At 44.5% G+C, this 27,094-nt stretch overlaps 1 protein-coding gene across 1 annotated transcript in view; it reads right to left on the bottom strand.

The window, feature by feature from the left end:
• Positions 1 to 1,023: 1,023 nt before the first annotated feature.
• The window catches only part of GPD1L (glycerol-3-phosphate dehydrogenase 1 like), a 28,324-nt gene continuing 2,253 nt past the window's right edge, over positions 1,024 to 27,094 (bottom strand). Inside the window, exons 2-8 of the mRNA XM_053410414.1 lie at positions 21,456 to 21,633; positions 19,929 to 20,069; positions 18,530 to 18,668; positions 16,677 to 16,789; positions 10,121 to 10,354; positions 8,607 to 8,713; positions 1,024 to 5,476 (exon numbers count right to left, since the gene is read on the bottom strand). Of these exons, the coding sequence (XP_053266389.1) occupies positions 5,380 to 5,476; positions 8,607 to 8,713; positions 10,121 to 10,354; positions 16,677 to 16,789; positions 18,530 to 18,668; positions 19,929 to 20,069; positions 21,456 to 21,633 (1,009 nt within the window). The 3' untranslated portion in view covers positions 1,024 to 5,379. The remainder of the gene's footprint in view (positions 5,477 to 8,606; positions 8,714 to 10,120; positions 10,355 to 16,676; positions 16,790 to 18,529; positions 18,669 to 19,928; positions 20,070 to 21,455; positions 21,634 to 27,094) is intronic.

Raw genomic sequence — 27,094 nt, 5'->3', positions numbered from 1 at the left:
GCCACATTTAAAACAAACAAAAAACAACAACATTGAATTTAGACAGCAAAGCCATTCCACAGTAAAATAAGTAAATAAATAAAAATTCTTAATGGCTGAATTGCTGTTCATTTGTAACTTAACGAAAATATCTACCCACATAACACTACATGTTTGAAGGGAAAGAGCTCTGTTCACCAGCTTTTTTTCCCCTTTAAAATTGTTTAATGTTTATCCCTTTGCTGTAGTGTATCATTTTTTGATAAAGGCTAGCATGCAGTTCAATCCTAAACAAGTTCACATAGGAGCAAACACTTTCTTGTAAGCATACTTAGCATTGCAACCTTAGAGGCACATTCCAATATACTTAGTGGCAGGCATAGTGTTCCTTCAAACTGCAGGCTTCGGTGACTTTTAACATCATGCCAATTTTGTCTTCCCCCCACCCCACTGTTTTGCTTAATATGCTGCATAAAGGAGACTTTTCAAGAACTCAAAGGATTGCTGCTTATTTTGTGCCATTTTGTCTGACCTTAATAAAGGCATGCTGTACTTTGGATTTTGCGCTTCCCCTTCAATCGACCAAGGCAGCTACCTATTATTTTGTGCGTTAGTTGTGTAACTTTTAGAATTATAGAATTGTGGAGTTGGAAGGGCCCCCCGAGGGTCATCTAGACCAACCCCCCTGCAATGCAGGAATCCTGCTCACAGCTGTCCCTCAGTGGGCTCGAACCACCAACCTTTTGGTTAACAGCCAGATGCACCTGTGGGCCAATGTGCCACCTGTGGGCAATCCGAACTATGTCTGCCTGGAAGTTAAGTCCCATTGAATTCAATGGGGTTTACTCCAGAGTTAGAGGCGTAAGTACTGCAGCCTAATTTAGGAAATCTACGGGAAAGAAACGAGTCCTTTCTAACCTTTTGTCCTCCTTCTGTCTTGTTAAAGTGTAGCAGAAAACAGCAACGGAAGAAAAAAGTCTTTGTAACATAGGAGTATTTAGCTGGGCAAATAAATGCCTACAGGAAGAAACACAACACAAAGCATAGTTTATTATGTTTTACTGAAAAAACAGTAACAACAACAACAATAGTGAGTGGAGCTTGGAGAAATCATTCAATGTTACTTCCATTGCATTTCAAAACCAACTGGCTTAACAGAAACAAAGCAAATATTCATTTCATTAAACAGAGTTAATAGCTTTAAAAGTGATTCAACAGTACATGTAATTTGCTACATTCAGTTTACATAGCCCTTTATGTACTACACAAAACATAAATGGACATACACATTGTATGTTAAAAAGATAATAAAGGCAGGTCCATTATTAAGCTAGATAATTAAAAATTAAAAAGAAATGTCATAATTTCCCATAAGACCCAATAGGGTTTATGCCATCAAGGGGAGTGTGTGCTTTCTGCCCAATATAGCCCACCAACAGCCATTCTTTCAAACATGCTCTCCTGAGATTCTAAACAAATCTCACAGTACCACATTAAATTTGAGCCACTCAAGTCCTGACCATCTTTCCTAGTCAACAGAATAGTGGAATCAAGAAAATGAAGGCAAAATGCAGCCCATAAAATTAGCAGCTGCACACTCGCGGTGTAGAGAGTTAACAAAACATGTTTACAGAATCATTTTGTTTTTTTAATTGCTATAGCAAAGGATGTTTCACATGTGCTTTTATTACATGTGTGTGTGTGTGGGGAAAGGTGTGCAATTCACTTACATGACTATGGGGAAGGGGCTATAGCTCAGCAGTAGAGAATCTGGTTTGCTTGCAGAAGGTCAGAGGTTCAATCCCTAGAATCTAAAGGGTAGGGCTGGGAAAGACTCTCCCTTCCCAGAAATCCTGGACAGCGTCTGCCAGTAGTTGACCCTCAGGTCAATCATGGCTCACCAGGGAGTCCAAGTTGGCCTGTGACATCATTTCCCCCAAACCACGCCCACCTGGCAGAGTTTGCCTGCAGAAGGAGGGAGAGATAAAGGTCTGGCCCACTGAGCAATAAAAGTTCCCTACCCCCTGGTGTAGGCAATTCTGATCTAGATGGATCCAGTGGTGTAGCATGGGTTGCCAGTGTTTAGGGCCGCGTGGCAGGGCTGGGTGGGAGGTAAACGGACGGAGTATGCATGTGCGTTCAATTGCCTAACGGCGTCTGCGTCACCCAGGAGATTGCAGTCACAGAGATAAGAAAAGAAGGGTTGTTCCATTGTCTGGAGAGGTCACTTCCTGGTTCTCATGGAGAAGCTGTTTTCAACGGAGCCCAGTAATGGAAGGGCACAGCTGTATTGAGGCAGCACCGGGTGTTGAAATTTTGCGCCCCTGTGGCCTCTCCCCCGCACTACGCCACTGGATGGATCAATGGTCTAACACAGTGTAAAGAAGCTCCCTATGTAGCAAATACATGCAAATGCAATTAGCACATACAAAGAACAACATGCTCTGCATTTTCAGTTTCTATCCTTTTCCCTACATGGCGGGAGGGGCGTGTGAAAGTATCTCCATTCTCAGGTTTTAAGCACTATCTCAGCTGTGTAAATAAATGTACGTGAGGCATTCATTCCCAGGTATCCATTTCATTATAACACGTATAACCTCAAAAGGTTGCACAATAAAACTACTTGGGGCACTTCCATAGTCTTTAAAGAAGGACTATTCTGGGTCTTCTGAATCTTGTTGAACTTCCAACAAGAAAGACCTTAATAACCATACCCAATCCCTTTAAGGGCTAGGAGGGTATGCAAAAAGGTAAAGGGACCCCTGACCATTAGGTCCAGTCGTGACCAACTCTGGGGTTGTGGCGCTCATCTTGCTTTATTGGCCGAGGGAGCCAGCTTATAGCTTCCGGGTCATGTGGCCAGCATGACTAAGCCGCTTCTCGTGAACCAGAGCAGTGCATGGAAACGCTGTTTACCTTCCCGCCAGAGCGGTACCTATTTATCTACTTGCACTTTGACGTGCTTTCGAACTGCTAGGTTGGCAGGAGTTGGGACTGAGCAACGGGAGCTCACTCCGTCACGGGGATTCAAACCGCTGACCTGATCGGCAAGTCCTAGGCTCTGTGGTTTAACCCACAGTGCCACCCACGTCCCTCTAGGAGGGGATGTAAAGGTAGCTAAAAAGCCAGTGTGCTGGAGTGGTGAGAGCATTCTGGTCTACAACTGGGGAGACCCAAGTTCAAATCCTACCATGGAGCTTCACTGGGTGACCTTAGGCGAACCGCATCTCAGCCTAACCTACTTCACAGGGTTGTTGGTTAAACTTGAGGACCACACACACACCACTTTCAATCCCTTTTAGGAAAAGTGGGATATAAATGTATAATAACTTCCATGCTGAAAGTTCCATAATCAGCACAGGATTGCCTTCTAGTACTTGACATACTTGCATTCATCTGCAGGTTATGAAATCATATTAATACACCTGACAACATCCCTCCCCCCAGTTTTTGGTATCTTTTCTTCCAACATAAATAGGCGAACTACCGTATTTTTCGCTCTATAACACGCACCCGACCATAACACGCACGTAGTTTTTAGAGGAGGAAAATCCGTAGGCATGCCACCTGTAGGCATTCCCTCCATAACACGCACAGACATTTCCCCTTACTTTCTAGGAGGAAAAAAGTGAGTGTTATGGTGCAAAAAATACGGTATTTAATGTCCAATTCTAACAAGGGAATTGAGGGATATATCAGATTCTTCAACAGCTGTAAATCAAGATAAAGTAATTATTTCAGTCTTTAAGACCACAGTCCTATACACGCTTAGGGAGGTCAAGGCAGTTTAGATGAGGAAGAACGCCCAGAAACATTTCTCATTTTAAGTCAGCGGGTACTATTAAATAGATTTCAACAGCTGGGCAGAGAAGTCATAACAGGCACTGAAATAAACCACAGTCATAACTGAACACAGTTTGCTTATTATACAATCATGTGCTAATGGGAATTGTCATCACATTCCTCGGTGTGTGGTATTCTGAACCACCCCTGGTATATTACCTACACCAGGGATGGAGAGCCTGTGTGCCTCCAGATTTTGTGGACTACAACTCCCATCATCCCTTACCATCAGCCCTGCTGGCTGGGGCTGATGGGAAATGGAGTCCAACAACATCTGGAGGCGCACACGAGTTATCCACCTCCGACCTACACTAAGCACAACATACTGAGTGCTAGAACGCAGGGCCTGTGAATCACAACCACACAAGTTGCTGTCAGATAACAGTATAACAGCACTAAGTTGCCTGTGTAGGAATCTTTCTGTGGGATACAGGGGAATTTGCTATTTCTAATGTAACTTGAGGAGTGGACAAACAACGAAACCGCAAGAGGTTTTTCCTCTCCGCGTACTGGCCATTTCCAACACATCAAAGCATGCCAGCAGATCAGTAGCAAGATTGCATCTGAGTATCTGTTGTGAATTCCTTTGAATAGCTTTCCAAGCCAAGTGGCAATGAATTTGCAATTTCCGTCATACATGCACTGGATCAGAGAATTCTCTCTCTCTCTCTCTCTCTCTCTCACACACACACACCTGTTTGCCTGAATCCAGCCGGCATAAGGCCAGTTTTGCATTCGCATGTTCCAAAACCACAGTTTCGTTTTGGTAATAAACGTGGGATGATGCCAAGCACCAAAGCCATATCTATAAAGCCCCTTGTTTGGTACACAGGCCCTGTCTACATTACTTCCCCTTTTTAAAAGATGAAAGATATTGCAACTATTTAAACACATTTGATTCCCCCCCCCCTCAATTTCTTAAAATCTCTTTTAAAATGTAAGTAAGTTAAAAGGTCAAAGTGCTCTTCCCTCACCTAATAAATGCTATCAAATTGATTATCATCAAAACATTTGTTAAAAAAAAGAAACATTCTCAAGTAAAGGCATGTAACCCTGATTAAAAGCTGGGCGTACACTACAGAAGCTCATTTTTTTTATATATAGCAAAGAGCCTCAATGCAGAATGCATTTCAGGCCATCTCTGATGCCCATAAAAAAGAAAAAGGATCTGTACCTGCGTCTCTCTCCCCCCCGCCAACAATAATCACTGGAGTGCTCTAGATGGGTCCCTTTAGGAAAAGAAAGCATCAGAATGAAGGCTACAAAAACATCAAGCATTTTCCATACTGCTAAGACATATAAATGGATACTCAGAGGAGTGTGAAAGCCCTGCTCGGTGTTATTCTGAAATCTACCCAAAATGTTAGCCAGTAAAAAAAAGACCGCTGACATTCTAGGCGTCGCACTATTACATCAAACTGAAAATTACCTACAAATTGACATTCATTTTGCCATGATTGCTTAACGGAGTTAACGCTTTGCAAAACTTCATGATACCCATTTGAACCCACGTATTACTATGAAAAGGCAGGAGTTGCGACAATGGCAAGGCATGCGTTATATATGCTCGGGGTGACTCTGAAGACAGGAAATCATATCCTGGACGGGTTTCCCTTCGTAGCAGATTTGGTAGACAGCAGCAAATAGTGGAAACCTAAAAAACAGACACAAGACGAAGGCAAACGTTTTACTAGATGGAGAGGAGAAAAGCTAAGAATGCCGAGCATTCAGGATGCAGAACAAAATTTGATACACAAATCTATATCTATATCTATCATCTATCTATATCTATCTATCTATCTATCATCTATCTATCTATCTATCTATCTATCTATCTATCTATCTATCATCTATCTATCATCTAGGGAAGAGGTTTGTTGCTGAAACAGAGCTTGAGGAATGTATACAAATTAATGCAAGAGTATTTTACGGGACATTTTAGACAACTGCCCATCTATTCATCTATCTATCATCTATCTATCTATCATCTATCTATCTATCTATCTATCTATCTATCTATCTATCTATCATCTATCTATATCTATCATCTATCTATCTATCTATCTATCTATCTATCATCTATCATCTATCTATCTATCTATCTATCATCTATCTATCTATCTATCTATCATCTATCTATCATCTATCTATCTATCTATCTATCATCTAGGGAAGAGGTTTGTTACTTAAACAGAGCTTGAGGAATGTATACAAATTAATGCAAGAGTTCTTTATGGGACATTTTAGACAACTGCCCATCTAACAAAAAATTTCATCTCCCCAGAAAAGTTAGTTGTAGATGCTGGGGTTGCCAGCTCAGGGCTGAGCTTTCTTCCCCCACCCCACCCCACCCTATTTTCTAACCCTTCTAGAAAGTTAGGAAGCAAAATATGCATGTATCCTAAGCTATTTCTGTGAAATGAGCCTGGCTGCTTCCACCTGTCAGTGTTTTCAGACGAGTGAAGTCAGAGCTGTGATTGGTAAGTGAGTTCTCTGGACATCAGGCCATAGGAATCTCCAGGATCCTGAAGAGCTGCTATTGTCCCATCCCCTTTAGCACACTTATTTTCTCTGTAGTTTGCCCTTTCCCCTAGCAAGCAGGGGACGCATCTTTCCCGTGGTGGGTATGTCTGAGATCAGGTAGATCCCTAGAAGTTATTTTGTGCAAACGCTATGACACAATAAGCACGGGTGGATGTTAAATAATCCCTCCTCCTCCTTCAAAGGCAAGTGTGAAATCTTTGCAATGAGGCTTAGGTAAAGGTAAAGGGACCCCTGACCATTAGGTCCAGTTGAGACTGACTCTGGGGTTGCGGAGCTCATCTCGCTTTATTGGTCGAGGGAGCAGGCATTTGTCCACAGACAGCTTCCGGGTCATGGGGCCAGCATGACTAAGCCGCTTCTGGCGAACCAGAGCAGCACACAGAAACACCATTTACCTTCCCGCTGGAGCGGTACCTATTTATCTACTTGCACTTCATGCTTTTCAACTGCTAGGTTGGCAGGAGCAGGGACCGAGCAACAGGAGCTCACCCCATCGCAGGGATTCGAACCGCTGACCTTCTGATCGGCAAGTCCTAGGCTCTGTGGTTTAACCCACAGCGCCACCCGCGTCCCGCAATGAGGCTTAGGCTGCTACTAAGAACGTGCCCATCTGTTTGCTGCCATTCCTGGGAACCGGGTAAAATTTTCGTTTGTGGCAATAAAAATGCTGCCTTGGACTCAGTAGGCAAGGTAAGCATACTGTGTTGCTGTTACTAACACCAGACAGGGCTGGATCTAACACAAATCCTTCTGCAAACTGACGTAGTCTTTCCATTTGAGGAAGGAACTTCAGTTTGGCAGAGGCTTTTGTAAACAGAGCTGAGAAGTCAATGTTCCTCAATTCCACCTTATACCTGTAGCCACCTCTAACATCGTCCCTCTACGCTCCAGAGCAGATTTTCAGATGCAGGGGGAACTGCCTAAAATAGTCTCCCCCCCTTCTCTTTACGGTAGCCAAATTTGTACCCTGTTCCACAGGCAGAGTTCTGCTCATGGATCTCCTTGTTCCTTCTAGGAACAAAACAAATCCTGTTTTTTAGGATTAAGCCCCCAAAACGGACTTTGGACATGTCTGACACATTTCTCTTCCTTACCTCCTGCTGGGTGTTAAAAGATGCGAACAGATAAAACAAGAATACTGAAATCTGAGTTGGCATAAGTGGGAGGGCCAAACATTTTTCAACTCTTTTTTTGGGGGGGGGGGCAAGAACAAGAGCGGAAAACCAAATTCAGTGGGAGCTTTCAAGTTCCTCCAATAAGCTATTATGTGCATCTTGTTCCTTGGTAAAACTACAGCAGCAAGCTGTAATATAGAAAAGATGACAACCCAAGAGAATTGCTTTTAAAGCCGATGGATAAAAGCGGCACTCCTAAAAGGAACTGCCAGTCAAAAGCACCAATTATTTGGGAGACTAGATTGAACAAAAGAACAATGAAAAAGTGGGGGAACCACTCGATTTCTAAGGTCTTTTGGTAAAAGTCCCTTAGAATTTCTCATTATTCAAAAGACTATTCCATCATTGGGAGCAGCCATCTATTAAATGCAACAGTACTCGAATACAATGAAACCAGTGCTCATGTTTTCCACCGAGACAGACATGAAGAGGCAACTTATATTTTAACTTTACCTTTGCGATGAATCTTTCGTCAATACATTAATGTCAGTGGGTTCTGTAGAAATGCTTCTTTTATTTGCATATAAACCAGGCATAGGCAAAGTCAGCCCTCTAGGGACTACAAAACCCATCATCCCTGACCACTGGTCCTGTTAGCTAGGGATGATAAGAGTTGTAGTCCCAAAACATCTGGAGGGCCGAGTTTGCCTATGCCTGATATAAACAATGAATATAATTTAGTGAGAGGCACCACGAGGTAGCTGTTCGTTTATAATAGGGATGGTTAACCTTTTTTCATTTTCTTTTTCTCGAGGGCCACCTGCTAGCTGTCGATGTGCTCACCCACACTTCCAGACACAGACAAGGCACACATACAAACAGGCCCATAAGCCCCCAGCGGATCCATGCAGAATATTTCCCCCCACCCTGCTCATCAAATGTTCAAGCCCATGCCAAACTGCATCTCTATCAGGGTACTGGGGTATAATTTGCTCTGGAGATTATGTTAAAGAATAATTTGGGGCCAGGGGGAAAACAACCAAAAATAAAGTTACCAGAAGCTAGTGCCAGCATATTTGAGAAGGAAATCGTTTTAAAACATGGCTTAAACATGATCTCACTTACTTCTCCACTAATCCTTTCTGTTGAAGAATGCGATACACCTCTGCGGATGTCTGCGGCCCTTGAAGCTTTTGTCCATTCAACATCTCTTGCTCCAATTCTTCAATAGACTAAATTTTTTAACAAAAAGGTGTATCTTTTAATGATTCATAAGATGCAGATAAGCGATATCATTTTTTTTTGTTGGGAGGGGGCAGTGTACCACCTGGGCTACCCCAGATTTGCATGTATCCAGGCTAACCCACAAAACACAGAAATTGCCTTGTTAGATCACACCACTTTGTCTTCAACTATGGACGGTGGTTGCTGTAACCCAGAAACATCTGGAGGGCTGGATGTTCCCCATTCCTGATTTAGAGAGAAAACTTCACAACTCTTTGGACCAAGAGGAGAACCAGTGCAGACTGAACCTAAACAGAACAGTCCATGCCCCAAATCAGAAGAGTAGAGATGTGCTCCAAATCCAAAGCCCTATCTATTGCAACAATCCACAGGTTACAGAATCATAGAACTGTAGAATTGGGACTCTCAGGATCATTTAGTTCAGTGATGGCCAAATTTGGCCCTCCAGCTGTTTTGGGACTATAACTCCCATCATCCATAGGTAACAGGAGCAGTGGTCAGGGATGATAGGAACTGTAGTCCCAAAACAGCTGTGGAGGGCCAAGTTTGGCCATCACTGATCTAGTCCAACCCCCTGCAATACAGGAATATGCAGCTATCCCAGGCTTCCTCAACCTCGGCCCTCCAGATGTTTTTGGCCTACAACTCCCATGATCCCTAGCTAGCAGGACCAGTGGTCAGGGATGATGGGAATTGTAGTCTCAAAACATCTGGAGGGCCGAGGTTGAGGAAGCCTGAGCTATCCCATCCAGGGATCGAACCTGCAACCTTGGCGTTATCGGCACCCCAATCTAACCCAGTGTTTCCCAACCTTGGGTCTCCAGCTGTTTTTTGGACTACAACTCCCATCATCCCTAGCTAGCAAGACCCAGTGGTCAGGGATGATGGGAATTGTAGTCTCAAAACAACCGGAGACCCAAGTTTGGGAAACTCTGATCTAACCAATTGAGCTATCTAAGCTGTAGAGTACAGTGCTAGATTTACTGAAGGGAGGGGAGAGGGAATCGTAGAGGACACCTTTGGAAAATTCCCACGCCTCAAACCCTGACTCCGTCCCCCCACCCCAATTGTAAATAAATAATATTGGCCCTCCTGTTCCCTTCTAAAACCAATTATCTAAGGAGCCCATCACACTAGGTAATGGAGTCAGGTCCGATCTGATACATCCTGCAATGGAACACTACTTAAGAGAATGCTGTGGTTGTCATTATTGTCATCCCAAGACCCCAGCAAATCACCACGAGACCCGTGTTGTACTTTTCCCACATGACAGACAATTATTTTACTCTGTGTGTCCACCTGTCACAAGATGGTTCCAAAAAACAGAAGAGATTCAAGAGTCAGTCACAGGAAAGAAAACAAGTGAGAAGAAGAGCAAGTCCCAGGGACCGTACCTTTCCTGTTTTAACAAATGCTTCGGCCACTCTCCGATTGCGGCCCCCGTAGCACGTGGTGATCAGGTCTGCCACGCCACAGCTCTCCAGGAAAGTGGCAGTGGACACCTGCCCCTTGCAGAAGAACTTCGCGAAGGCAATCATTTCCATCAGCCCCAGCCTAATGACAGCTGCTTTGGTGTTATCGCCGCAGCGGAGGCCATCGCAGAAGCCAGCTCCCACAGCCACAATGTTCTAACGGAGGATTGAGGAGGAGAAGGGGAAAAAAAGGGAGAGGAAAACAACTGTTTGAGAAACAGGCTCTGAAGCGGCAAGGAAGGTGGAAGGGCTCTTGCTTAGGGACAGAGCTCATTGGGTGACTTCAGCCTAATCTACCTCACAGGGTTGTTGTGAGTGTATGTGCCTGGGGGAACCATGTGTGCCATCCGAAGCTCCAAGAAAGCAGTAGGAAAGTTTTAAAGCAATGTTAAATGCAAAAAAAGATGTGCAATTCTTATTTATCCCTACTACTCCTACTATAACTCCTGCCAACCTAGCAGATCGAAAGCATGCCAGTGCAAGTAGATAAATAGGTACCGCTCCGGCGGGAAGGTAAACGGCGTTTCCGTGCGCTGCTCTGGTTTGCCAGAAGCGGCTTAGTCATGCTGGCCACATGACCTGGAAGCTGTACGCCGGCTCCCTCGGCCAATAAAGCGAGATGAGCGCCGCAAACCCAGAGTCGGCCACAACTGGACCTAATAGCCAGGGGTCCCTTTACCTTTACCTTACTCCTATTCTTACGCCAAGCAAAACACTGACTTGCCCAAGAGAACTCAATGACTTCGCAGTTCTGGACCAGGAAAATAAATCCTCATGCTAGAAATGCTATGTAAATGATCAGGCACATTTCACCAAAATGATGTAGCGTGCTTAAAATCCCCACCCTGGCCCCAGGATAAAGAGGCTACAAAGCTTCCTCTTTGAGACAGAGAACTCTGTAATGTTCCCTCCCCATTTGGTAGCAGCTTACAGCATTTCACTGCACCACTTAGATCAACTTGTTATCGTCGTAGGATCATAGAGTTGGAAGCGATCATGAGGGTCATCTAGTCCAACCCCCTGCAATGTGAGAATCTGTTCCCCAGTGTCAGGGGACTGCCATCGGAACAGGGAAGGGAAGCAGAGGGGCAGTTGGGTTACAGGGAACCTCTGAAAATCTTGCGAAGCAGTTCCTCTTCCTGTGGTGAGGAAAGCCCCACCTCCAGTGGGGAAGGGGGGAAGGGACCAGAGGATGCTGCTGGGAGCCTCAGCACCGCTCCTGGCCAAGCCGGCCAGGAGGGAAGCACGCCTCTTCCGTCGCCCACCCTGCGCAGAGGTGTAAAACGCAAAGAAGGAAGGAAAAGGCTGGGGGTGACGAAGCTCTTATGTCGGGGGAGGACCCGGAAACAACCACTCCCGGATTCTGCTAGCGATTGAGGCAGACATGAACTTTTGGTTCTGTACTGTAAATAGTTTTGCACCAAAATAAAACCTGTAAAAGACAGGTCGGAGTCCTGACTGGTTACTCACGAGCAACCACCATTGCCATCTGATACCCAGCATGGGAATCGAACCCACAACCCTAAGATTGAGAGTCTCGTGCTCTACCGAATGAACTATCCCAGCAGACACTGAGATGACAGCTATGCATGCTAAAAGGCCCACGTTCAATCTGATCTCTCCAGTTCAATCAAGTACCTTTGCCTGAGGTCTTGGCGTTCAGCTGCAAGACCAATGGTCCGATTCTTCATAAAGTAGCATCATATGCTCACGATGTAAATACCGTGGAGATATCTATAGCTGTCCGAGACCGGCTTTCCCGTTCAGACTGCCCATAGCTCAGGGAGACAGGCAGTGAATCACAAGGTTGAGCTCAGATTCAATGAACCGCAGAGAACTTTGCCGGGAATGAAATAAATTCAGAATAGATAGCCAACGTGCGCCTTGGCAAGCTTAGCTGAGAGCTGGTGTGAATAATGGATTGTCGCTTGCATTCCCACATTTCTAGGGCATGGAACAGCCAGAAACTAAGCTCTTCAACAGCAGAGGAAGTGCAGACATATATTTACAGTGCTGTACATCGCATAATTGCTGCTGTTACCCAATTACCCTAAAAGAATTTGGCAGCATTTCGCATTAGCATGGAACAGCCACAAATCTGCAAACTCAAAAGGAAGCCTACACACAGCAGGAATGAATGAGTGAGAGAATAGCCTGGAGAGGGAGGTACAAGTGGTGAGTTTGACCTTAAAGAAAGCACTTTCCGTCTCTCTGGAATAAAATGTTGCTTATATGAAAAGATTCAGTATCATCGCTCCCCCTGATGACCAACTTGCAGGTGTCCAGGAGGCTGAAGAGCAGAGTGCTAGAAAATTTGTGTGTGGTCCAGCACAGCTACACATCTTCCAGAACTACCGTATTTTTCGCTCCATAGGGCGCACCTAGTTTTTAGGGGGGGGGGAATAAAGGGAAAAAAATTATTCGCTCCATAGTACGCACACACATTTCCCCTTCATTTTTGGGGTGGAAAAAGTGCGTCCTATAGAGCGAAAAATACGGTAGCTCTCAGCAGCACCAGGATAGCCTTGGGCCACAAGAGAATGAGCAAAGTGTTGCGTCAAGGAGTTCACTGGAAAATGATGTTGCAGGTAATGAAGAAGAGTGATGTTCCTGCTAGAAGGACTGAAAAGGGTGGCGGAAATGGGATTGTGCATCCTAATTGTCTCTCTCCAGCAGGTATTTTTTTGGCAGTAAAGGGGAACTTTACTGGAAAAAAGCAGAGACATCACCTTGCCAACAAAGGTCCATATAGTTAAAGCTATGGTCTTCCCAGTAGTGATGTATGGAAGTGAGAGCTGGACCATAAAGAAGGCTGATTGCCGAAGAATTGATGCTTTTGAATTATGGTGCTGGAGGAGACTCTTGAGAGTCCCATGGACTGCAAGAAGATCAAACCTATCCATTCTTCAGGAAATCAGCCCTGAGTGCTCACTGGAAGGACAGATCCTGAAGCTGAGGCTCCAATACTTTGGCCATCTCATGAGAAGAGAAGACTCCCTAGAAAAGACCCTGATGTTGGGAAAGATGGAGGGCACAAGGAGAAGGGGACGACAGAGGACAAGATGGTTGGACAGTGGTCTCGAAGCTACCAGCATGAGTTTGACCAAACTGCGGGAGGCAGTGGAAGACAGGAGTGCCTGGCGTGCTCTGGTACATGGGGTCACGAAGAGTCAGACACAACTAAACGACTAAACAACAACAACAACAAAAGGGGAACTGGGACACAAAGACACCAATTCTTCTCTGTATATCCTTTCAGCAGGACCAAGCCCTTTCGCACGGCAGGTGAAAATGTCCCAGGGGTCTCCTGTAGTGAAGCCCCTTGCATTGGCTGAGGCCAAATAATCCTATTGGCTGCAAAGGAGAGGTGACCCCCTATCGCTGTCAAAGAGAGTGTGCAGAGAGGGGGCAACAGGAACTCACTGTGAAAGAATAAAAGTTTACTGGACCTTCACCCTCCTTCTCTCCCTCTAATGATCTGCCGTTCCCTGTTTGCTTTCGCATATTGTGGAAGGAAGTGTTTCAAATCACTGAAAGACCTACATTGGCTCGCAGTATGTTTCCGAGCACAATTCAAAGTGTTGGTGCTGAACTTTAAACGGCCTCGGCCCAGTATACTTGAAGGAGTGTCTCCACCTCCATTGTTCTGCCCAGACACTGAGGTCCAGCTCCGAGGGCCTTCTGGTGGTTCCCTCACTGTGAGAAGCGAAGTTACAGGGAACCAGGCAGAGGGCCTTCTTGGTAGTGGCACCCACCTTATGGAACACCCTCCCATCAGACGTCAAGTAAATAAACAACTATCTGACCTTTAGAAGACATCTGAAGGCAGTCCTAGTTAGGGAAGTTTTAAATGTTTGATCTTTTATTGTGTTTTTAAAAATCCTGTTGGAAGCCGCCCAGAGTAGCTGGGGAGGCCTGGCCAGTTGGGCAGGGTATAAGTAATTAATAAACAACAACAACTCTTGGGGCCAAGTACAAGAAGAAGCCTCTATCGCGCAGAGATGTTCAGGTCTTACTATGAAAGTTTTAAATCATATCTCTAGTGGTTCCAGCATCTGAAGTGTGGCACTTCTCCACTCTCTTAAAAAGAAGGGAAACGTATTGCTTTCAAAAGTACTCATGCATGCTTTTCACCAGATTGGTCCCTAGCAATGAAAATGGCCAGTGCACAAAACAGGCAGGAAGCTCTTGTCGCCGGGCACTCGTTTCTAGTGCCTTGTCTCTATAGCACCAGTATGAATGATAACAATCTAACACATCTGGTATTTTTTGAAATGGGGGAAATCTATTTGCAGAGCCTTTTAGCTGCATCTGTATCTCCACCAGCTTGTTGCCAGACATGATAAAAATACATCCAATGAAAGCGGATATGCAGCAGATGTTCTTTCATCATCTTCCAGCTGCAAACATTATAGGCACTGCATTTAGATGTGCTTTTAAGCAATGTTGTGAGCTAAAAATTATCATGATTGGCACATGAATCCCACCTGCAGAACTTTTTTTTGTTGCGCTTGATTCAGTCCTCAGGCAGCTATCCTTAGGGAAACCTTCCCTGTTTTTAGAAAAAGAAGGTAAAGGTAAAGGGACCCCTGACCATTAGGTCCAGTCGTGACCGACTCTGGGGTTGAGGCGCTCATCTCGCTTTACTGGCTGAGGGAGCCGGCGTACAGCCTCCGGGTCATGTGGCCAGCATGACTAAGCCGCTTCTGGCGAACCAGAGCAGTGCATGGAAACACCGTTTACCTTCCCGCCGGAGCGGTACCTATTTATCTACTTGCACTTTGACGTGCTTTCGAACTGCTAGGTTGGCAGGAGCTGGGACCGAGCAACGGGAGCTCACCCCATCGCAGGGATTCGAACCGCCGACCTTCTGATTGGCAAGTCAAAGGCTCTGTGGTTTAACCCACAGCACCACATGCGTCCCTATTGAAAAAGAAGAGCCAATTAAAAAGGGTGGGGCACCGCATCCCACAAAACAGATATGCGAGTGCAAGGAGTTATGGCTGGGCAAAATAACTTCCCCTCCCTCTCCTATCCTGATGCACCCAACTAAATTTGTTCCGTACTTTCCCCCAACACACTAGAACAGATTTGGGGAGAACATTGAGGTATATGCAGGGAGGAGAAGGTCTGTTGCACAAGCCGAAATCCTTCTGCTACTGGATCTATTTAGTCAGATTTATTTAGTCCGGCAAATAGAAGGGGAAGAAATGGAGGCAGTGAGAGATTTTACTTTCTTGGGTTCCATGATCACTGCAGATGGTGACAGCAGCCACGAAATTAAAAGACCCCTGTTTCTTGGGAGGAAAGCAATGACACCCTAGACAGCATCTTAAAAAGCAGAGACATCACCGTATAGTTAAAGCTATGGTTTTCCCAGTAGTGATGTATGGAAGTGAGAGCTGGACCATAAAGAAGGCTGATTGCCGAAGAATTGATGCTTTTGAAGTATGGTGCTGGAGGAGCCTCTTGAGAGTCCCATGGACTGCAAGAAGATCAAATCTATATCCATTCTGAAGGAAATCAACCCTGAGTGCTCACTGGAAGGACAGATCCTGAAGCTGAGGCTCCAATACTTTGGCCACCTCATGAGAAGAGAAGACTCCCTGGAAAAGACCCTGATGTTGGGAAATATGGAGGGCACAAGGAGAAGGGGAAGACAGAGGATGAGATGGTTGGACAGTGTTCTCGAAGCTAACAGCATGAGTTTGACCAAACTGCGGGAGGCAGTGGAAGACAGGAGTGCCTGGCGTGCTCTGGTCCATGGGGTCAGAGAGTCGGACACGACTAAGCGACTAAACAACAACAACAACAATTTAGTTCGGCAACAACCAATGGGACAACGTTGGTGGTACTCATTTGATACTTAAGGACTTCGGAGTATTGCCCCGTGCCTATTACTCTGGTGCTCACCTTTTGAAATCCAGCCTGCAGATAAGAGAGCCAAATGCAACGAAAAAAATAACATCTTCACATATTAGGAAGTGCCCCTACCACCAAACCCCTTTACAAAGAAATAAAGTCTATGTTTGGGTCACTGTCCCAAGCTTGGCCAGATTCTTCTGCTTTGGCACAAAGGAGACAGTTGTTGGGACTATAACTCCCCATAATCCCTGTCCACTGGCCCTGCTGGCTGGAGTTGATGTGAGTTGGAGTCCAACAATTTCGGGAATGCTGCAGGCTTCCCCATCCCTACCCTTGTGGTTTGTTTGGGGGTTCTTGCTGCATAGGAAAAACGGAAGATCTTGAGTATGGCATCACAGTACTTCCCCTTGGACACAAAATATGAGGAAGCCATCTGAGAGAAGGCAAGCTGAGTGGAGTTTTGTTATCACCCTCTAACCGAGCTGTAGCATCAAGAGGAAGCAAGCATCAGGTGTTGGCCTAGTACCCAACTTCCCATAGCTCTCTGCTCTCTAGTTTTAGGGTTGTTGTTTTTTAGCTTTTAATGTCATCCCTGCCCAAAAACAAATATTACCTTAAGAGCACCGCAAAGCTCAACAGTATCGGCATCGTCCACCACAGTTATTCGGAAGTTCGGAGTCTGGAGAAGTTCTTTGAAGAGGAAGCCATTCTCCAAAATTTTGCAGCCTGTTATTTTGGGTTGTGGAGGTGAAGGGCAGAAGGAGAACGGTCAGCTTTATTTTAGCTAGCATGCTGGTTTTTAGAAACAAGACAGAACTGTTCAAAACAAGGTACTAGGCAACTCTTCATGTCTACTTTTATATCCTTTAAAGCCCTTGATCAGGCATATACTATATAGGCCCAAATATAAGCCACACTCCCCCCCCCCCAAAATTCCGACCATAAAAAGTTAAAGTGCAGCTTAAATTCGCAACCTTACAAAAATTATCTTTTACGATATCGCTGCTGAAACAGAAATGCGGTAAAATGGAACAAAAAACCACACGTTTTATTGCCGATTTGCGAGCTTGAGACTGTTCATTTGCCATTTACAGGTGTGAGTGCCTGCGGAATTGCAGCAACTGAATAACGATTTGCTATTTTAGCGACTGTGCAGTAACTTTTGTGGGCTTGCAAGATCAAAGGCTTAAATTGGCTCGGTGCTACAATTCTACCAACCGCAGCGATTTTCAGCCTGTAACCCGATTTTAAGGGAGCGGGTTATATTCAGGTTTTGTCTTTTTTCCTCCCCCCCCCCACTTGAATTTTAAAGGTGCATCTTATTTGCAGGTGCGTCTTATATTCCGGCCAATACGGTACTTCTTTCTCATCTTTCCTTAGTGGAATCCAAAGTGGGCTTACCACCCTGCAAGGGACGAGAGGCCTAGAGACAGTGACCTGGGCTCAAGGCCCATCCAGTACACCTCATGACTTGAACCCAAGTCTTCTCAACATGGTCTGTCGCCTATCCAAGAGCCAGATGCACTATCAAAAACGCTCTGCTGCAAAGCCTTCCCTGCACATGAGGGCTCTTAAAGTGAGAGGACCTGGATCCTACCAGTGCCTTACGGGATGCTGAAGACAAGCCTGATGGAGAAATCCATGGGCCAAAAGATGCCTACAATAACCTAGTAGGGCGTTATATAATTTGGCCCACTCCTGCTCTATTTTAATAAAATTCCAGGTACTATCACAAAGATATTAATGAAGCATGACTGTGTTTTTCAGTAGACTGTGTCTTCCATCCAAAATGCTATCTTATATATATATAAAGGTAAAGGGACCCCTGACCATTAGGTCCAGTCGTGACCGATTCTGGGGTCGCGGCGCTCATCTCGCTTTATTGGCCGAGGGAGCCGGAGTACAGCTTCTGGGTCATGTGGCCAGCATGACTAAGCCACTTCTGGCGAACCAGAGCAGCGCACGGAAACACCATTTACCTTCCCGCTGGAGTGGTACCTATTTATCTACTTGCACTTTGACGTGCTTTCGAACTGCTAGGTTGGCAGGAGCAGGGACCGAGCAACGGGAGCTCCCCCTGTCGTGGGGATTCGAACCGCCGACCTTCTGATCGGCAAGTCCTAGGCTCTGTGGTTTAACGCACAGCGCCACCCGCGTCCCATCTTATATACATAGGTCCCTCATAAAAACAATTTTTAAAAATTCAACTAGGAATATATAAATATAGATTATAAGCACGCCCCTTCTTCAAGCATGTCATTCACCCCTGCGCAAGATGTTACGGTAATTTCCTGGATCTCTACCATTCCTAAGGGTAATCTACAGAGGAATCAAATTCTACTGTTTGCGTCTTGGGTGAAGGATGGGATAAAAAAAGGTCATAAATAACATCTAAAGTCCTTAGAGGATTGGTACCAGATGACAGCAGGGAGAAGACCTTATATAAAGCATCCTAAAAAAATTTACCTATTGTGGTTTCACAGAACTTCTCCGCTGCGACTTCATTGGCAATATTTGCTCCCATCAGCACACTGATGTCTATTCCCATTTTCTCTCGGATGATGTCAGATATGAGTTTGAGACCCTCTGGACCTTCGTCTATTCCCTGCAGTAAACATTAAAAGGTAACCACTATAGTCAGTTATCAACATCGGACAGAAGACTGATAATTATCCTCACTAGTGGATGAAATTCTGCCTATATGCCACCTGGGTGGAATCTACACACATATTAAAAAACGCTGTGAAAATGCTTGGTTTTAAAACGGTTTGAAAAATACACTGAATTTTTGCATAGCTCATTTTCACCATCTAGTGTCACATTTGCATATTGCACTTTAAAAGGTAGAGGACCCCTGACAGTTAAGTCCAGTCGCGGATGACTCTGGGGTTGCGGCGCTCATCTCGCTTTACTGGCCAAGGGAGCCGGGGTTTGTCCGCAGACAGTTTTTCCGGATTATGTGGCCAGCATGACTAAGCCACTTCTGGCGCAACGGAACACCGAAACCAGAGCAGCGCACGGAAACGCCGTTTACCTTCCCACCGGAGCGGTACCTATTTATCTACTTGCACTTTTTTGGTGTGCTTTCGAACTGCTAGGTTGGCAAGAGCTGGGACCAAGCAACGGGAGCTCACCCTGTTGTGGGGATTCGAATCGCCGACCTTCTGAATGGCAAGTCCAAGAGGCTCAGTGGTTTAGCCACCTGCGTCCCACCCCATATTGCACTTTACAACACACTTAAAACATTTCAATTTAACGTGTAGCTGAGTCCATAGATTAGGCCGAGTCCATAGGACTGCAATGACCATTTAAAAGCTGTGGGTTTTTTGTTGTGTTTTTTAAATAAAAAAATCAGAATTCATAAACTGCTTTGCAGAGAAGACCCAAGTGATGTGCAGAAATGGAAAACAAAACACAACACAAATCAAGGAGCAGTGTTAAAACATAAAAATGAACAAATTCAGAAATAAAATAGGAGTAATCTGAGACTGTTCGGGGGGAAAGAAATGTTTCCACTAACATCAAAAACAGAACAATGTAGGGCGTGCTTCATGTCTAATGGAAGAAAATTCAAGAGGGAGGGTGTCACAGCACTACAATGATGAACTCCAGTCACAGCATATTTGCCACAGGGGTGTGTGGCATTACGCCACAGCATCACTGACTCGCCATGTTACCATCTTTACATAATTACATGATGCACAGTGCCTTTCAGAACTCAAAACTGCTGATCCAAATGAGCTAGATCTATATTGCTGTAAGTCTAGGGATTATACATCTCTTTGGCGCTTCAGAATTGTTTTTGTTCAACAGCCCAAAGGATTCCTTGACACCAAAGTAAGGCTTGTATCTGTATCTGTTGTACCTTAATGAGAGTTATACCGACAGCTTTCTTGGCTACGCGCCCCGTGATCTCATCGCAAATTTTATGAATGAACTGGTGGGGAATGACAAAAACCAGCAAGTCTGCGTCTTGCACGGCATCCTTCAGATTTGGGACAGCAACCTATGGACATTTATTCAAGGGAGGAAGAAAGGGAGAGGTGAGAAACAGAGAAAAAAGAAGCCATTTCTCTCAATGTGCTGATTTTATTTTGTTTGTGGAAATGCTTTTTTTTATTACCGTATTATAATGGATGTAAAATTTAAAGATTTTAAACTAGCACAGATTAAAACTAAGCACAGATTGGTTCTACTATTCCAAAAGCGACTCTTTTGTTGGCTGGCTTCGACTATTGGCAAATACATCCAGCTGGAATTGCGGAAAACTTATTTGCACAGCAAATATTTTATACTGCCAAGAAGCTAATACCTGGCAAGCCAACTGATAATAACAGCAAATTTGAAGTAGAAAGGCACAAGCAAATTTGGAACTCATCCCCACCCAATGTAAACCAGCAAAGTATTATTATTATTATTATTATTAATTCAATTTGTATTTTTTTTGCCAAATAATATTTATTAGTTTTCCAAATTTTAAACAAACCAATGGCAAATTACATCAAATTTCTATACTGCCCTTCATCCGAAGATCACAGGGCAGTTTACAATATAAAAACAGGAAAATAAAGTTTCTGCTTCTAAAGTTGGAGACAGAATTAAATAAGATACCATTTACATTGGATTTGGGGAAATCAAATACTTATTGCGGATAGTAAATGGTTACTATTCTCTGTGGGTTAGAATCAGAGGCTTGTGTGCATAATTTCACTCACAGAATGGAAACAAATTCTGTCCCCTCATGCCTCAATGAAAATCAGCTCCAGATTGTTGGTGCAACTTCCAGGGGGAAAAACTTGTCTTGCGCCGCAGCACAGCAGAGAAACAATCTTCTCTCAATTCTATGAATGGAAGGCCTGCCAGACCCAGGCCCCTTTCACAAATGGCAGAACTCCTTCTGTTCACTGGGAGGGCACACTGGGTTCCAATTTTTGCGAATGACTGACAGCTTTTATTTTGGAATTTAACAAAACGTAAATGTGAATAAGAGCTTTTGTTCTTTTACTTTAAGTCTATTATATTGACTATGCCCCATTCCTCTCCTCGCACAAAAACCAGGTTCTGAAGAAGTTTGTTAGTTGGGCCCAATAGGGTTGGGCCCACACTAAAGTCACTTCTGCATTTGAAGATCTCTTATTTCACTTCAACAGGCATAGCTTCCCCCAAAGAATCCTGGGAACTGTAGTTTGCTAAGGGTGCTGCAATTTGTTAGGAGGCCCCTTATTCCCCTCACAGAACTACAATTTCCAGAGTGGTTTTGCAGTCAATCCCTCTTCCCAGAGAACTCTGGGAAATGCAGCAGTGTGAGGAGAATAGTAAAACTTTTAAAACAATACTTTTAGAAGAGTAAAATGCTTAAAATAAACAGAGATAACTAATATATATGTCTTACCACATTGTCTGGAAGCTTGTGCCCAGGGAGATATTTCACATTCTCGTGATCATTATTTATGATATCGGTTAATTTCCGTCCATCAACGTTTTCCTCAAAAACCCACATTTTCACCGTAGAAGCGAACTTTTGCAGCGTTTTTACATTGTTGCCTATTATTTTAGCCACAGCAGAACCCCTGTAATAAATAGAGAAAAGATGACACCTTATTAAATATGCCACATTAAGACAGAGGGCTTGCCGATCAGAAGGTTGGTGGTTTGAATCCCCGTGATGGAGTGAGCTCCCATTGCTCATTCCCAGCTTCTGCCAACCTAGCAGTTCGAAAGCATGCCACTGCAAGTAGATAAATAGGTACCGCTGCAGCAGGAAGGTAAATAGCGTTTCTGTGCGCTCTGGTTTCCGTCATGGTGTCCTGTTGTTCCAGAAGCGGTTTAGTCCTGCTGGCCACATGACCTGGAAAGCTGTCTGTGGACAAACACCGGCTCCCTCGGCCTGAAAACAAGACGAGCACCACAACCCCATAGTCACCTTTGCCTGGACTTAACCGTCCAGGGGTCCTTTATCTTTTTCCAAACTACAATCCCTATCAGCCCCAGCAAGAATGGTACCAGAACTAAGTTCTGGCTGGGGAAAAAAGCCCTGTTTTTACCGGTACTTCTATTCCCCCTCATTTCACTTCACTGAGAGCTGAAAAGCAACTTGTGCAAGGGATAACATAAGTAATCTAAACCATCATATCAACAACAATCCCGTTTACCCTTCCTCAAACTTACATTGGCAAGTCAACTCCTTCTTTCCTTGATATTTACTAGCAGAACATTTGTAACGCACAAGGTCCACGCTAAGAAAATTCTTGCATGGTTTGGGTTAGTGCAGGGGTCAGCAACCTAAGGCGCATGGGCCACAAGCTGCCCATGGGGTCATTTAACCGGCCCACAAGCCGCCCCCGAAACAAGATGCCTGCTCAGCGAGTCCCCATGCGCTGCACTAAACTGGCGCAGCACAGCGCGGGAATTTGCTTTCGCGGCACCGGATATCACGTCTGCGCCGATGCCAGAAATTGCGGGTGCACGCACTCCCACGCACGTGTGATCCAGCCCACGGAGGGATCTCCTCTGGAGCGAACTGGCCCAGGCGAGGTAAACCTTGCCGACCCCTGGTTAGTGTATGCAAAACTCTGTGCCTACAGCAGCCCGAAAACATGGGCAAACTGCACAGCAAGGCATTTTGCATTAAGCACTAGTTTGGCACCTTCAGTGAGGAGGTTAAACTTCTTCAACTGATAAGCAAGGTAATTTCAGAAGCATAAAACTCTGCCCCACTGCAGCGTTTAAATTTATGCCCTTTGAACAATGACAAGTGCCTCAAAGTCACGGACACTCATGCCTGAAGCTTTGTATCATAAGGCAGAGCAGTTTCATGTTCTCAACTTGCCTCCAGTCATTCTGTACTTGTCACATGTCTTTTATATGCTAAGGACAACAAGGACTGGTATTTAAACTGTATGTGCTTTCTTTGACGCAAGGCCCCACTGAGCCACGAGGCAATGGATAAATTAAAAAAATGCATCTGTTAAGAGACTTCTTCTGTCTTATGTGTGCAACCGTCTCTTTCACACACAACTCTCTTTCATGACTTCTGCCTAGGAAGTGTCACATGGGCTAGAATAAATTTAGAAATAGAAGAGGTCCGATATAATGAAGGCTTTTATAGATCACTAAAACAACACACTGAGGATACAGCTCCTCTTCCTCCTCCTTTTTCTTAATATCAGCTGCCTTAAAAGGAGGGGGGGACCCCTGTGCAAACAGATGAATCATTGACACTTTATACTGCTCTAAATGCAGACTATCGAAGACACTAGATTCTAATTTGAAAATTATGCGCTCTCTTGGGTGTGGTAGGTAGCTGACAAAATCCATTGCTAGGGAAGCAATCAATGAATCAATTCTTTCTTATCAGGAGATATTTTCCCAGTGTTTCGCAGTGATCATAGTCCAGGCATCCCCAACCTTCGGCCCTCCAGATGTTTTGGACTACAATTCCCATCATCCCTGACCACTGGTCCTGTTAGCTAGGGATCATGGGAGTTGTAGTCCCAAAAACATCTGGAGGGCCGCAGGTTGGGGATGCCTGTCACAGACTTTCAAACTACTGCTAGATTCAAATCACTCAGTCATGAAGCTCACTTAGTGACTCTGACCATGTTGTCATGTCATGCTAAGCCAAACAATGACTTAGCTTGAATGCACTGTGTAAAACAATTACCGAAACAGCTATTAATATTTGTAGCTTAATATATTTAAATTAAACTGAATGATGCAAGGCAAGGCAAATACCAGCAGTTCCTAAAATTAGAGTTATGTGCACGTACTTGTCAAATCCTTAACTGGAAGAACTAATGTTCAGGGTGTGCTGAAAGAGTTTCCAAGGCCTCCCCCCCCCAATGTATTTCTCTTTGGAAATACATTAACCTGTTACATGCCAAGGATCTGCATGTGGTTTTTTTTTTTGTATTTCCACAATTGGAAACCTCTTTTTGCTTGTCTGTCCCAACATGTATTTGCTCTACCTCAGATATTTTGCACATTTAAAATTGAAACAAAGATTAAACAGGGCTGAAGACCTCAGTCTCACTCAAAAATACACTTTCCCTCTTCAAATTCCTTGGGGACATGTAACAGAGGAAAAGCCCCATGTAATTTAAAATATTGCATCGTGCATTGTGAACATGAGTTTGCCTTCATAAAATCTATATGATAAATTTTGTTCCAACGGCCCAATATATAAAATAGGTCAACACTGCTAAGCTTTGACCAATATGCTACCTGTAAAAAATGGAATAACGTATTCACGTAAAGCCTTTACAACAAAGGAAACATAACAAACAGATAAGGCACCCATGTTAAAAAGCAGTCGTGTTATTGAATATATTTACAGTGGTACCTTGGTTTATGAACTTAATCCGTTCCGGAAGTCCATTCTTAAACCAAAACCGTTCTTAAACTGAGGTGCACTTTCCCTAATGAGGCCTCCCGCCGCCAGTACTCTTCCACCGTTCGGATTCCGTTCTTAGACTGAGGTAAAGTTCTCAAACCGGAACACCACTTCCGGTTTTGTGGAGTTCGTAAACCGAATAGTTCGTAAACAGGGTTGTTCATAAACCGAGGTACCACTGTACTGCAGTATCACAATGGCAATGGATGAAAGCAAGTAACCAGTATAGGAACTCAAAATTGCAAAATAGCGAACCACCTTCTCCCATTTCCTCATTCCCAGTCCTGAAGAGTGTGTGCTGTGTAGTTTTGCAACTCTCTGTAAAATGCTTCTGACAGCTCCTACAAGTGACCACAAAATAAAGTTTTGTCTCTGCAAGTTTGAAATGGGGCTCATGTAAAACTTATGCCCTTCAGGAAACAAAGTCAGCACTAATCTGCTGCCAACATTGAGCAATTTGAACAGGCTCTGTCAGCTGACATTGCAGAAGATATCTCAGTGGGTGCAAGACAAAAAGCAGGTTAAAAATAACCCACTATTCCTCCTGGACATAAACACCCCTCCCCCCTTTTTTAAATAAAGTACACTGGTACCTCAGGTTACATACGCTTCAGGTTACATACATTTCAGGTTACAGACTCCGCTAGCCCTGAAATATTATCTCGGGTTAAGAACTTTGCTTCAGGATGAGAACAGAAATCATGCTCTGGCGGCGCGGCAGCAACAGGAGGCCCATTAGCTAAAGTGGTGCTTCAGGTTAAGAACAGTTTCAGGTTAAGTACGGACCTCCGGAACGAATTAAGTACTTAACCCGAGGTACCACTGTAGTACTATGCACCCCTATGGGGATGGTACTGAATTGTACAACTGACCCTGGTGAAATATAGAAATGAACTATTGACCCAAAACCGTCTTGTGATGAAGCATTCAGATGTGCTGCTAACAAAGCTTTACTGAAGACACGATTAAGAAATGTCACAGGCCATGGCTGTCCATATATTACCTGAAGTTAGAAACGCAATGAAACCAAAGGCAGATAACTCTTGCCAAACACGACCAGTAGAACCAATAATGAGAATGTTCTGAATGGGATTGTGTTGCATTTTGTGTTTTCTTGATTTCTGTAAACTACCTAGAGGACTCAGTTTATGGGCAGTCTAGAAATAGAATTCCTCCTCTTCTAGGGCTGGGCGATAGATATATGAGTATATCATCCAAATCAGTTTGAAGTCCATATTGTGATAGCGGTTTCATAATTTTTGACCTGGCAATATATCATGAATCATCATGTGTGTGTGCTATGCAAAAATCACGACGCAGGAAAAACCGTGAAGCCAACCAACGCCTCTACATAGCTCCATCTTTTCTTCAGACATTGTGATATATCAGTACAGTGGTACCTCAGGTTACAGACGCTTCAGGTTACATACGCTTCAGGTTACAGACTCCGCTAACCCAGAAATATTACCTCGGGTTAAGAACTTTGCTTCAGGATGAGAACAGAAATCGTGCTCCGGCACAGCGGCAGCAGCAGGAGGCCCCATTAGCTAAAGTGGTGCTTCAGGTTAAGAGCAGTTTCAGGTTAAGAACAGACCTCCGGAATGAATTAAGTACTTAACCCGAGGTACCACTGTATATCGCAATGTTTAGCTGGTGATATATCACAATGCTGAAAACCAGATACCGCCCAGCTCTATCCTCCTCCTTTGTAAACAGACCAAAACATCATCTAGATTCCTTGAAGAGCAATCTGAACTGCTCCCCAACCTGCAAAAAGCTGCTCCATTTGAAGGGATAAAAATGCTATCCCAGTTATATCTCTATTGGATTTGAACTTGTTTTCATATATGTAATTTTTCTAGGTTTTATTGTATTGTAGAATTGCTTTGAGGTGCTTCACAGGAAGCAATTTGCAAATATCAGTTATACATAAAGCCATACACTAAGCTTAATAATAATAATATTTGTACCCCACCCACCTGGCATAAAGGTAAAGGGACCCCTGACCATTAGGTCCAGTCGTGGCCGACTCTGGGGTTGCGGCGCTCATCTCGCTTTATTGGCCGAGGGAGCTGGCGTACAGCTTCCGGGTCATGTGGCCAGCATGACTAAGCTGCTTCTAGTGAACTAGAGCTGCGCACAGAAACACCGTTTACCTTCCCGCCAGAGTGGTACCTATTTATCTACTTGCACTTTGATGTGCTTTCGAACTGCTAGGTTGGCAGGAACAGGGACCGAGCAACGGGAGCTCAGCCGGTCGCAGGGATTCGAACCGCCGACCTCCTGATTGGCAAGCCCTAGGCTCTGTGGTTTAACCCACAGCGCCACCCCTGTCCCTACCCACCTGGGATACAAAAGCGTTAAAATCAAAAGTCAGCTAATGGAAAGGTGAAATGCCTGCATAAGCGCAGCAGGCATTTAAAAGCTGACACAGAGAAATTTCTATTGGCAGATGACACTAAAGGCTTGGCTACTTGTTGCAGTCAGTCGCAGGAGCCTCACCCTCACCAATGACGCACCTGTGAATGAATGCCCAGAAGGCAAACTTCAGCTGAATGCACAGAGGGTGGGGCTGGCTAGCATGTTCCCCTTCTCCTTCCACTTGTTCAGACAACAGGGAGAACAGGGCTAGGTCTCCC

Source organism: Podarcis raffonei, chromosome 12 (genome assembly GCF_027172205.1).
Source record: "Podarcis raffonei isolate rPodRaf1 chromosome 12, rPodRaf1.pri, whole genome shotgun sequence".
Lineage (NCBI taxonomy): Eukaryota > Metazoa > Chordata > Lepidosauria > Squamata > Lacertidae > Podarcis > Podarcis raffonei.
Note: the sequence above shows the minus strand (reverse complement) of the source record. Positions and strands in the feature narration are given on the sequence as shown.